Source organism: Callospermophilus lateralis, unplaced genomic scaffold (genome assembly GCF_048772815.1).
Source record: "Callospermophilus lateralis isolate mCalLat2 unplaced genomic scaffold, mCalLat2.hap1 Scaffold_45, whole genome shotgun sequence".
Classification (NCBI taxonomy): domain Eukaryota; kingdom Metazoa; phylum Chordata; class Mammalia; order Rodentia; family Sciuridae; genus Callospermophilus; species Callospermophilus lateralis.
In genome coordinates this window covers 4,724,937-4,739,154 of record NW_027514398.1, presented here as the reverse complement: position 1 = coordinate 4,739,154, position 14,218 = coordinate 4,724,937, and the positions used below count along the sequence as shown (strand labels likewise).

At 32.7% G+C, this 14,218-nt stretch overlaps 1 protein-coding gene across 1 annotated transcript in view; it reads right to left on the bottom strand.

Annotated features, from left to right (window-relative positions):
- Positions 1-6,512: 6,512 nt before the first annotated feature.
- LOC143388922 (A-kinase anchor protein 9-like) overlaps positions 6,513-14,218 on the bottom strand; it is a 60,247-nt gene continuing 52,541 nt past the window's right edge. The window contains exons 11-17 of the mRNA XM_076842344.2: positions 13,035-13,134; positions 11,825-11,917; positions 11,082-11,438; positions 9,200-9,403; positions 7,818-7,958; positions 7,225-7,341; positions 6,513-6,692 (exon numbers count right to left, since the gene is read on the bottom strand). Coding sequence (XP_076698459.2) covers positions 6,513-6,692; positions 7,225-7,341; positions 7,818-7,958; positions 9,200-9,403; positions 11,082-11,438; positions 11,825-11,917; positions 13,035-13,134 — 1,192 coding nt within the window. The remainder of the gene's footprint in view (positions 6,693-7,224; positions 7,342-7,817; positions 7,959-9,199; positions 9,404-11,081; positions 11,439-11,824; positions 11,918-13,034; positions 13,135-14,218) is intronic.

The following is a 14,218-nucleotide window of genomic DNA, read 5'->3' as shown; positions in this document are numbered from 1 at the left end:
AAATCACCTTTTCATCTGCAGCTGACAGCTGCTGCTCTTTTTCTAGTCTCTCACATTCTTCTTGACTCAGTTTCCTAAAATAAAGCCAGTTATCAAATCAAAAGTTTCTCTTTGTGAACATCACTTCCCACAATTCTATAAAATGCTTAGGCACATAAAATGGGAATTCAAACCTGCAATTTCATAAATCAAACTCTGGCAAATCACTTACATTTTCTAACTTCTCCTCTTAATTCTCTACTTACCAGTAAATAAAATAAATGTGAAAACAACATGTGCCCCAAGGGCAAGTCTCCTGTGTGTAAGATAATAAAAATTCACTTTACTTCAATGTGGAAGATCAGGACTGATCAACCTAACATAATTAAACATATTAGGATAAAGCAGGGGATAATTCTTTTCTTGTTTCTGCCATGGGTAGAACACTAAGTATATCTTTGTCATGGAGGAACTCTTTTCTCAATCCAAGACTGGTACCATAATAAACATATAGTCAGTCAAAGAAAAAATCTTCTAGAATATGTCTTTTAGCTATGCAATTAACCACAGAACATTTTTCACACTTTAGAATTGTAAATTAAGCAAAAAGACAAATCTGAGTTTTGATAATGTCTATCAACCAGAAAAAGAAGCCAAACTGACCCACTATCAGAGTATTATCTACTGACAAGTTTTAACTCTGATCATGAAACTCAAGATGTTCATCTACAGACACAAAAGTAGCCACATTTAATGATTTAAAAAATACTATTTTCTGCTATCCTTGTACTACTTTAGCCATAGTTCCAATTCAAAAGATAATTAACTTGAAACTTAATTTTCCATAAATCAGAAGAACTACAGTGAAAAAGGATTACTGATACCAAATAGAAAAAGGGGATTATATATTCTTATATAGCTTCTCATTTAATTCTTCAGCAAGTATTTTATGAGTGGCTATAATATACTAGTTACCTTGTAAGATGCTAAAGAATAAAAGAGCTCACTGTTTCAGGTATAAATGATGCTTAAAGGAATATAATAATTTTCCCCACTGGCTTAAGAAGGAATATGGAGAAAACTGAATCTTGAAGGACAGAGAGAATTTTGTTTCCAATTATCAAAGAGTTAGTCTGAGAGCACTAAGAACAATCAAAACATCTTTATAAGAATATAAAATTGTGTTTGAAGGGATCCAAGCTAAAAAGTCAGTGAAGATATATGTATGTGGCCAAGATCCATTAGAAAAAGGAATCTCAGAATTACAAGTAAGGCTGGCACTTTAAGGTACTTTTCTCCTATTGAAGATAACACAAAGATATGAGTCTGAACCAAGCCTTCATTAATTTCCTGGGCTTTGAGGAAACATGAGGCTACCAATAAAGGGACCCTTAATAAATGCCCTAGCCTTTGAGTTTAGATTAGAAAGTACTGCACACTTAAGTGATGAACAGGCAAAAAAATCCAAAAGGAACAATACTGAAACATTGAAAAGACAAGTCATTTTTTAATTATCTTAATTGCTGACTAAGTTTAAAGTGACAATCTTACTCAAGTAACCTCAACACTTTTCTATAAGAAGATAACTTCGTCTTAGTCCTCAAATTTCATCTATAATTACCACAACAATGTTGGCCAATCAAAACTGACCAGGTACTCCATAAGACAAAATTCTGTGAGAAAAAATCCCACAGAAAAGGAAACCAGCTAATGGGGTTATCCGCACATGTTTTAAAATCACTGTGCTTTATATAGTCAAAAAAGTAAAGTCAAGATTATGAATTTCAGGGCTGGGAATATAGTTTAGTTGGTAGAGTGCTGCCTTGCATGCACAAGGCTCTGGGTTCAAACCCCAGCACCACAAAAGAGGAAAAAAAAAGATTATTAATTTTGTCAAAGGATTAGAAACTATAAAACCAAGAAATAGTTGGGTGTGGTGACCTACCTACAGTCGAAGATACTCAGGAGGCAGAGGCAGAATTATGAGATTAAAGATAGCTTGGAAAGCAGTAAGACCCTAGTCCCTTATGAGAAAGAGCAAGGAGTCTGGGGAGGTAGCTCAATAGTAGAGCACATGGCTCAAGGTCCTGGGTTTGAGCTGTAGTACTGAAATAGGACTGGGGTTGTGGCTCAGTGGTGAAGCACAGGCCCCACATGTGTGGGGCACTGGGATCAGTCCTCAACACCACATAAAATAAATAAAATATTGTGTCGGGTTGGGGATGTGGCTCAAGCGGTAGCGTGCTTGCCTGGCATGCGTGCGGCCCGGGTTCAATCCTCAGCACCCCATGCAAACAAAGATGTTGTGTCTGCCAAAAACTAAAAAATAAATATTAAAATTCTCTTTCTCTCTCTCTCTTAAAAAAATCCTATAAAAAATAAAATATTGTGTCCATCTACAACTAAAATAATATTTTAAACCCTGAATTTTTTAAAATCCTAAACTCAATGAATGATTTTAGCAGCAGATTTGGGAAGTGAAATAAATCCTAGAGCTTTTAACACAGGTCAGAAGAAAATATCCAGAAGAAGTAAATCCAGAATGTAGGAGGCAGGGGAAATCAAATTCTAATATGCATTATTATAATCAGAAGAGAGAATGAGGTAAAATCAACATTTAGAAAAAGACTCGAAAATTCAAGAAGTGTTTAATGGCCCAAGCAACATAACTGCAAGAGGAAAAGTGGGTGGGGTGGGGAAAACTACACCTAGGCACTTCCCAATACAACTGTTAAAAAAACAGAGAAAGGATTACAGAAACTAGAAGAGGGATAAGACGAAACAACAATGAAAATGGACTCCTTAAAGAAAAAATTTAAAACAGATGGTAATTAATTGGATATTTTTAAATTGCTAAAACTAAGTAACAGTCAAAATTCAGTAGCCAAAAGAAAGATCTTTTAAAAATGGAAACTGGTTTTAACTCTAATCATGAAGTTCATGTCAACCTAATACAGATTATAAAGGTAGCAATATTTAGTGAATAAAATACTATTTTCTGTTTATCCTTGTACTACCTTTGATACACTAATCAAATCTATCATTAAAGGACAATGTTCAAATAGAATGAAAATAATTTCAAATAAGAAACCAACAGTGTAGAATGCAGAACTACAGAAACTTTAAATATGTGTATAAATTGAATGAATGTCTTGTGGAGTTCACAGTACATGAAGTACTAACATACAATGCCACAACAGTTATCTGATTCAGGAGCTACTTAAAGCCCATTAAAAAAATAATAAACCTATTAATCTATGTCAGGTTTTTGTTAAATCCAGAATATATACCATGGCCTTTAAATTATGAGAACATGAATATAATTATAATTATATAATTATAATTCCATTATAATTTATGATTACATCAAGCTTATACAGGGGATGAGGAAAATAATTAAAAATATTTAAACTATTAAAAAGATAGAAGGAAGAAAAAAAGAACAGGTCATCAAACAGAAAGCAAATTCTTCATAAACCACAGGCACATATTGACATGGACAGACTTATATTTTAGAAAGTCCACTCAAGCGGCTATAGAGAAAACTACTAAGAATTTGAAATAAGTTATATACAAATATAAAAAATGGAGAATGAAGACAGATGATCTAGGTTAGAAACAGAAAAGATGACACAGGCATGAACTAACATAGTACCTGGGGATGAGTAAAAAGAGTAAAAACCACAGATGAAGACTGAATGAATTTTGGAGGAGTTGAGAAAAATAGTGCTACAATTTAACTGCATTACAAAAAAATTAATTGCCATTTAGGTCATTCAGATTACTAGCAGGGACAGAGAAAACAAGTGTTCTTTTAAAAAAAAAGTGATAAAATGAGAAATGTTTATTTGAAACAGGCCAGGAATTTAGAACTGGCCTGAACAAAAATTTGAGATTCTAAAAAGGTCGCTTGGAGATCACAGAATTTTAGAAAAGTTAATGGAAAGGTTTCAATATTTAATGCATTAATTAGGCAACAGAAGTCAAACTACCTAAAAATAGTTAGGTCTGTAAGAAGGTCTGTCTTTGCTTTACAAGATATGATATAATTAATAAATAAATATATATATTTACCGAAGAGTAAAATCAGGTGCAAACAAATAAAATCTGACACAACCTATTTTTAGAGAATCCAAGTATTTTTGTGGATTAAAAACTTCAAATGAACTTTCAAAAAATAACTAGCTCCACACTAAGAAGATTAATATATAAATATATTCTACAAACAAGAACTTCTGTAATCATAACTCCTAAGGTCCTTGCCACAGTTCAATTTTGTGTGAACATCTGAGATATTCAAGTCCAAAACTTGTACCATCAATAAGTAAATACTATTCCTTTTTGAAGTTTTTATTCTACTGAAACATGTCATTCCAAATCACTCAGTATTTTTAAAGGTCCAGAGTTAGAGATACAAGTTCAAAACATTAGAATTACATAACTGATCACAATGAAAGGTAATTAAAATAAAAAGGGGGATCATAGAAAGGGTCTAGAACTTTGAGAGGTATTTCCACATCAGTGACTGTTAATACCATTTTACCACTTCCTGCCTTCATATGAATTTGACAATTGATTACGATGTCCTCACAGCCTTAGTTTATGGTTCCAACTACCTCAGGACTCTTAAGACTGACGATGGAAAGAAAAATGCAACTAATAGGAAACAAAACACAAAGGAAAAAAGACAAATCTCTACTTATTACAACTAGAAGAAATTGTAAATAATCTTAAGAAAAGATAAAATTATCTATTAGTTCACACAGTGATGACAATAACAAACAATAAAAATCTTACTTTTGTAGTGCCATCTCATTTTTCTGGTAGAGTTCATTTAAAATCTCCACTTTCTGCCTTAGAGTTTTGCATTCCTCTTCCAGTCCAACTTTAGAAGACTGTAGTGAATTGCAGTCACCTTCTAATTTCTTTATTTGGTCTGTAAAGGATAAAACAGCTTATCTCCATATGTGTACAAGGACTTAAGAACTTGTTTGAGGGAGTAGTGCCAAGAAAAGTAAGAAGCATGAAAGCAAGAAGCCATTCTTTATCTTTCCAATAAAATTTTAAGTCTTTCCAACATGGCAATTTCTTCTCAAGAAGAACCCACCTTCTAGATTACATTTTGTGGACATCGAGGCTCTTAGCATAAGTTGTAAAAGTTTTAGATCCTCTTCAACTACTAATATTGTAGTTTGTGTCTAAAAATTGCAGAAAAGAGAGGTATTCTTAAAAGTGAGGCACAGGAAGAATTCACAGGCACTATGGGACTCTTACAAAGAACTATACCCGAGAGACATCCATCATCTGCTTAATTTGATCTTTGATCTTCTCGTTCCGATCACCTAAAAAACAAAAGACTTTAGCTTTTTCTTTCCTTACTTTTAACTCTATACTCTCCTAACTTCCCCAAACTAAATAATGATTGTGTTCAAACACCAGAAGAAAAAAAAATCAATTAAATAACTAAACTGATTAGACTAATGACTTTTAAGAGAATTGCAAGCTTAGATTTAAAAAAAAAGAGAGAGAGAGGTGAATTTCAGGCTGGGGTTGTGGCTCAGTGGTAGAGTGCTCACCTAGCATGTGTGAGGCACTGAGTTTGATCCTCAGCATAAAAATAAATAAAAGTACTGTGTCTGTCTTAAAAACAAAACAAAACAAAAGGTGAATTTCTAGTTTGCACAACTAAAATGTTATCTATGCTATTCTTGTAAGATAAAAGCTTTTCTTCTCTCTCAGATCTATTTTCACCTGGGCAAGTAAGTGTCTTATTTAGAAAGATTCAATCCTCTATTTTCTCCCTGAATCTACTACCAGGTGTGGTTTGAAATACTTGCTATGTAAGCAATATCCAACTTGGGAGAAAACATCTGGAAATATTTTCCTCATCAGTAAACACTGTTACACTCCCTCTCTTTAGCTTTCTGATAGTCTCTAGCCTCTGTTCTCACAGCCTTAGTTTATGGTTCCAACTACCTCCAGACTCTTAAGACTGACTGTGGACCTTAAAACCACAGACCCATAGAGATGATGAGTATCAAAATCAACTATCATCTGCATAAGTTAAGAAATAAATTTCTCTTACTGTACAATGTTCAATACTCTAAGTATTGTACAGGATGTGACTATTGTAGCTGCAGTGTACTTACTAGTTTTCAATGGGATAGAAGAAGTCAGTGTTCTTCACATGCCTATTGCTACATTATACCCCAGCAACCCACCTCTGCCAATGCAACAGACATATCTATAGATCCAGTGATATGTGTCTACAACCCTGAAGCTTAAGAAGAAAATCAGCCAGCTGAAAAGTGGCATCTGTATAAATACTTAATTAAAGACAGGAAAGCAAAAAAAGGATTCAACCTCCCTGAGACTGATCTTACCTGCTACCTCTCCGTTGGTTAATTCATCTGACTCATCTTCTCTATTTTGATCCTCAGATTCAGATTCACATTGTAACCGATTCAACTGTGTGATATAATTAGTTAAAGCCTAGAAAAGAAGCAAAAGGTTGGAAGACTCTCGATTGTAATTCAGAAGATTTCAGGAGAATTCATGAGATGAAACATGTATTTGGAGTATAAACTTACATTAATAGTATCATCTTTGTGATTAAGAGCTACAAGTAAATCTTTCTGGGACTTCTCAAATGATTTGATTTGTTCACTGAGCTCAGCGTGTGATGCACTCCAGTCTTTGACTTCCTGCTGCAACTGAAAAGTCAAAACACATGAATTCCTATGGGTTATGGAGGAATTTCTGCACTGGATACATCAGGACTACAAGACTTAGACAAAGAAATAGAGAACCATACTCCTCGGTGGCCTGCCTCAATCAAGGGGGTTGAGACCTTGGTTAAGGAAGAGGGCAGAGTGGCCCCAACTCTCACAGCTGCAGTAAGAATATCAGAGCTCTCAGGAAGTTGACCCTGTTTATTGCATTCCCCAGAAAATTGCTGCCAATTCAAATAATTTACCTCCAGCAGGAATGACTGGGCACATATGACTGTCTCCTAAATTTAGACTCCTTATCATGTAATCTTCCCTTGGCTGGTGAATCAGTAACTACTCAAAAGAGGATCATAAAATACTTAATTTTCTGGTTTAAAAAGTTTCTTTGAGGCAATGCAAGTTAATAACTGATTGACATTTTAAGAAAATACACATATACAAGATAAAAATCAGGATGAATAAAGTTTATTACATTTGAACAACCATTTTAATTGACTTTGCACTGAAAAAATACACATTTTGTATAGCTTTCACTGGACAGACTATCAGGAGGTACATCTTCAGGTTTTCTGTCCATTTCCTTTTCTTTCAATATCTGTTCCTCAATTTCCCTTTGGTTTTCATTTTCATTCTGTTTAAGTTTGTGCAACGGCAGAGAGGACAAGACAGAAAGAAAACCTGTCATCTTAAAAACAGCATATCATTCTTCTGTACTGGTATGATGTGAACCAGAAAGTGCTTGAAATAATATTTAACTACAATTTATCAAGAGATCAGCAGTATCAAGAAAAGGATAAAACATTCAAGTGTAGAGATGAAAAATGTTTTAATGGCTTCAAACTAATATACTCTACATAGTGTGGCAATAAGGGTTGTCAATAAAGGTTGCTCCTTGGTAGAACAACAGTTTCTCCTACAGCAATGCCAGATTCAAATTATCTTAAACAGAAAGCAAGGAATTTTGACTCCACCTACCTTACATCTAAGTGATCACCAATATGTTAAGCTCAGTAACTATAAAAATATGTCACCTACCAACAATAAAGACAAACAAATCCTACTGCATTGTTGATCTACTGTTCCTAAATGCACCAAAGTCAATACTACCTGTGTTTGCGTACTGCTGCTGTGCAGCTCACAACAAAGCTTCTCTCTTTCAGCAAAAGACAGCTGCTTTAGTGCTTCCAACTCTTCTAAAAGCACCCTTTCTCTTTCTGAAACCAGGTTTTTGTTATTTAATGAGGATCTCTAAATAAGAAAAGAGGTCATGGAAGAATATTGATTGCGATAGAGGTAAAAAGCAGAAACATCAAGCAGATTTCTTTTAACCCCTTGGGACCAAGAGACCTTGGTTCTACCTTATGATTCATATTTCTTTATTAGGGATTAAAAGGCACATATGAAGTTCAATGCAAAATTCGCAACTTTAGAAAAAAAGTTATTTAAACTTAAATATTCAGGAATTTGTATAGTTCGAGTAATATTTTCTCTGTCAATTTTTGCATTGAAATTTTAGAAGAACAAATTCACAAAATGCAATGAAGAAAAGCAAAACTGATTTTTCTTTTTTTTTAAAGGAGAGAGAGAGAGAGAGAGAGAAAGAGAGAGAATTTTTTTTTTTAATATTTATCTTTTAGTTCTCGGCGGACACAACATCTTTGTATGTGGTGCTGAGGATCGAACCCGGGCCGCACGCATGCCAGGTGAGCGCGCTACCGCCTGAGCCACACCCCCAGCCCCGCAAAACTGATTTTTCAAATGATATATTTTATTCTCAAATATCAATTTCCCTATTATTTTATATTTAAAAAATACACGTTTTAGTTTTCAAAATTAAATTCAATAAATTTGTTTTCATAAGAACTTTCATGTAAATATTTCTTGCTTTTCTGCAATAATGTTGTGAGTATATTTTATATAGCAGTTGATAAGAATATACCTCCCAAATACCATGAGATATTTAAATTTAGAAAAGAATGTTATATAAATTTGAATTTCTCTAATCAACAAGAGATGTGTCCTTGGAGAGAGTTCTAGAAACAGATTACTTCAGAAGATTTCCATTCATGATTAAAAAGATGGATTAAAGATAGATAAAGATAAGCCTTGGAGATGGTAATTGGTAGACTCACAGAACTACAAATGAACATTGAAAAAGTGAAGGTCAGCAACTGTATACTCAAGTACCTCAGTATAATATTTCTAAAACTCTCAAAGTGCTTTAGCTATGTATGGTCAATAGAATTTTTAAATTTATATTGTAGTCACATTTCCAGTGTCTGAAAGGCAGTTAAATAAAATGATAATGCACATTATATCAGTTGAGTTAGGTGTGCCTAACAAGGTCTAAAGTTGATCCCAGGAACTTCCTGATGTTAAGTATTTGTAATTTATTTGTATCTAGGAAAAATAATTTTGACTTAAAAAAAAGCCACATAAAAAATACCATTATTTCAATTGAGGAGAAAAGAGACTCTAAAATTCCATACCTGGACTAACTGTCTATTAAGTCTCTTAATCTCTTCTTGTAGCTGCTCCATGTGTCTCATGTGTGCCTGCCTCAACAGTTCTGTGGCCTGTTGATGTTCTTCATACTGTCGTACAAGTTCTTGCCTCATATCTTCCAACTGTTCTTCGTTTGACATCATTTGTCTAGAAGCATCCATGCTTGATGTCAACATCTTACCATGAATCTTTGATAGGAAAAAAAAAACAAGCAAAAAACTCAATCATAACATATTTTGTGGTAATTAGTCAGCACTGATACTTTAACTGAATATGAAAACAATTCTATTAACAACATAAAGCATCTGAGTTTTAGTTTTATTATTAAACAAAAGCATAAATCACTTTTTTTAAAAAAGTTATTTTTTAGTTGTAGATGAACATAATACCTTTTTTCATTTATTTTATGTGGTGCTGAGGATCGAACCTAGTGCCTCACCCATGCAAGGCAAGCGCTCTACCACTGAGCCACAACCCCAGCCCATAAATCACTTTTTTTAAAAAAGTATTTTTCTTATTTATAATTCCAAAACAACATGAAGTTAATTTATTACCACCATATATGTTATTTTCCAAAAGGAAACAGCTACTTACAAGATAGTTTAGCTAAAATCTAATTCTAACAGAGAAAAACAAAATACTTTATCCACCCCCTCCAACCCCCACCCCATCCACTTTTTTTTCCGCCCATACTAGAGATTGATCCCAGGGCCTCACACATGCTGGGCAAGTGCTCTACCACCAAGCTACATCTCTAGCCCCTTCTCTTAATGAAGTTATAACTCCTTTATATCTCTTGATATTTTATAATGGGGAAATAATATAAACAACAACAACAACAACACACACACACACACACACACACACGCAAAGTTTATAGGGCCAGGGTTGTGCCTCAGTAGTAGAGCGCTTGCCTAGCATGCATGAGGCACTGGGTTCAATCCTGGGAACCACATAAAAATAAACAAATAAAATAAAGGTATTATGTCCATATACAACTAGAAAAATATTTTTAAAAATTAAGTTCACAAAATATAAGGAATTTTGCCTATTTAATTTTTATTCATTGGTCATCACCGTATTATAGAAAACTGCTTATTCAAAGAAAAATTATAATAAATTTTATTTGGAAATAAATGCTTTACATTTATGAGTTTCTCACACTCATGACAAGTCAATAGGTTCTATGAATACTTCAATCCCTTATGATACTAATTAAAATCATTCTGCCTTGAACAGCTACAGCTAAATTAGTTTTCATAAACATTTCACAAGTTTTGCATTGCATAAAAAGCTGACAGTTTTATTTGAATACTCCTCTGAACAAGATATATCTATCATGAACTCATAAAATAAATTTGAAATTCAGATAATTTTAAAAGAAGTAGAATTTATTGTTTTCTAATAAAGGCTGCAATTCGTTGGGGTAACAGATCCTCAACTAACAAGAAAAAAGAATTAGTATATAGATAATAAGATACTTTGAATTGTCTTCTTGAATTTGTAGCAATTTCCTTTTATGTTCTTACATTTAATTGAGCAAATCATTTGGCCACAGGTATTACCTAGTTATAATATAATTAATCTTCAATTAGTTTAAATAAAATTAACACAGGTATAATTTACAATGAGAACTTAACATGTACTATGTCCATAAGACAACCAAGAATACTATGACCTGATTTATTTTATACTTCACACCAATATTGTTTCACTTAATCAAATACCTTATAATTAATAAAATACATTAAAGTCAAGACTGGACTTCATACTTTCATTCTCTATTAATCAGCATTATTGCTACTGTTTTAAACTGAAGATATTATTATAAGTTTTTCTTTTTTATATTCAAAGAAGCATACTTACAGATTCGCTAACAATAAATGTTTTGTCTTTGGAGAACATTTCTTCTGAAATAGTTAGTTGGTGGACCTCTGATTCTATTATATCATCAAAATGATCACTGTTTGGTAATAGAACTTCTCCATCTTCTCCTAACTCTTTACTAAGTGGCTTAAATTCTTCTTTAAATTTCATGTCCAATGCATCAGAGGTCTGAAGATTAATTTGATCCTGAGATAATTTCATTTCATTAAAATAATGTTTTTCATTTTGCTGACAGAAAGTAAGTGCTTGTTTTGATGACATAGTATTTTCTTTTCCCTTTGATAGCCTAGATAGTTCAGTTTGTTGAGCAAATGCAACGCTCATTGACACAATGACCTAAAGAAATCAATCAAACAAACAAAAAAGGATTAGATTTATAAATACCAGCTGGATTTAAAAAGTGGGTCATTACTCAAAATTATATGAATTAGAAAAAAGCCTGGCCTCATAGTTTTAAAAACAAAAATAAATCCTCTGATAAAGTGATACAGAGATAGGCTATTTTTCAATAAATTTAACATCAAAGTGTTTTACTGCCTGCCTTTTAAAATAAAACAAGCAAAACTTTTCTAACTATAACATCATGTTTGATGGACTATATATGAAACTTACAAATAAAAACAAAGTACATACCATCAATAAAATCCATGCTTTTTTTGACAGTTCAAAGATCAAGAAAATCTATAAACCAAGAAAACCTTGCAGATAAACTATAAACTTACCTTAGCTATTTCTTCTTCTAATCTTTCTTGGTATTGTTTTTCCAAAAATTTAACCATATTTGTTTCTTGTTTCATTCCACATTCCTTAGAAAACTAAATTGAAGGGTGAAATATGACAATTTACACTGATTTTATACCATTAATTTTAAGGACGTAGTCAATATTCCAAAAATATCACTATTTTTGGACACTTTCAAATAAAAATAAATTTCAGTTATCTTTTAACTAAAAACATTTAATCTAATAATCCTACAAAATAATTACACTTACTATAAACTTAAAGATGCAAAGAGAGAAATATATTTACATATCTGTAATTATTAGCATAAATTCTAGGGTGGGTTAAGGATACTTAAATATAATTAATAAGACATAGGTAAAATGTTAACAAGTGGCTATGTTTGATAATGAAATCATGAGCAAATTTTCTTCTTGGTATTTATTAAAAGAACACCATTTTCCACATACAAATTATTTTTATCAATTAAAAAAATACATCTTCTTTTAGAAATATACTGTCAACATGATAGTATTTGTTTATTTACCAATCATTTGAATTTCATCCAACAGACATTTAATAAGGGATGAGTGTGGCTCATATCTCTTCTTAATATCCAGAATGAGAATGGGCAATAGTCAGTGATTTTAATTTTTACTAGAATTTAGAATTATTTAGTGAAGATGAAGATGCAGTTGGGGGTTGAAAAAAGTTTTGAATAATACAATGTCGAGGACAGGCAGAGAGTGGTTCAGTGGCAAGCACGGTAAAAAAAGCTTTTTTCTATCATTATTTCTGTTGGAAGATGGCCTGATCCATTATTCCAGCCCTAGCACCTTGGATTTTAGGGAATCCTATACACCATTCTGAAGATACCCTCCACTTCCATAATGGGAAGAAAAGACTATGTTGGCCATGGTACTGAAGCTGATTTGTTACACAGTTCATAAAGAAATGTTACAAAGAAAAAATTTAAACTGTAATAGGGGAGGAAAATTCTCAAATTTAACTTTCTCTGTGTTTTTCCTATGCTATGAAAAATATTTCTATAGACATTCTGGGTCTTTTATATAAGGTATTATCCTCATGATTTATGCTTAATCTTAGCCAAATATTTACTACATAATTACAAAACTGAAGACATAAAATTGATAGTAAGAAAAAGTATCAGTGTACATAACTGTTTAAAAATGAAGATTAAAAATAACATACCTCTATTGCATGATCAATATTCTTTTTTAGACAACTTCCAGGATGTACTACTGATTTCTGTACATCAGATTCTTTAATTACCACTGAATCAACAGAGAAGCTAAATATAAATAAAAAAGTATAAAAAAATTAGTGTTGTGTGTTTTATCCAAAGTTTCTACCATGCATAACGTGTACTGAGGCAGTGGGAAGACAAAAATGATAGTTCCCCCAGGGTTACAAGTATTGTAACTTAAAACATTTTTGACTAAGTTTTCCAATTAAAAGTAACAATGAATATTATGTCATTTAATGAATTTCAGTATAAATGTATGATAAAAAATTTATTATGTAAAAAAACATTTTTAATAATTCTTTTAAAAATAACATCTTAGATATGCTTATATAGCAACAGTGTACATAATATAACATACTATATACACTGATACTACACACTACTTATATACCTAAGATATATGATACATATTATTCATATGACATGGATATCTAAATTACACAGACACAAAACATATAATAATATAGAATAGATTATATTGGATTAAATATATTAAAAGAGCCAGGTACAGTGGTGTGTGCTTGCAACTCCAGAAATTTGGGAGGTTGAGGCAGGAGGATCAAAAATTCAGGATGAGCCTTAGCAATTTAGTGAGACTCTCTTTCAAAAAAAAAGGGGGGTTGGAAATGCAGGAAGATGGCTGAATAAAGTATTTGCTTCCCTTACAGATCTGTGGAGTGAACCAAGAAAAGCAAAAAGGTCACTTTTTTCAACAAGATGGGTGAATGGTCCAGAACTAGGAAGGACTTAACTGGAATTTAATACTGGATACTCAAAACAGATCATGGACTCAAGAGATCTTGTATAATAAAATAAGGGGGAAAGATCCCCAGCTCCAGAGCTGTAAAATAGCTGGAAGTATAAACCAGAATAATCCCTATGTGAATGTAGTAAAGCAATAAAGGAATCCCCATTCCTAGGAAAACAGAGGTGTTTTGCAGTATGGAGAGCTTAAGAGCTCAGAGATACTGCTCAAAAAACAACAACAACAACAAAAAAAATCAGTAAGCTGTGCTGCACAGCATCTGTGTACAGGAGGGAAGCCACCAGCTTCTTGGCGGCATGCATGGAGGAGAGCAGAAAGAACCCTTGTGAAGCAGTGGCTGGGGTCCTGCAGCTAGGTGAGTCA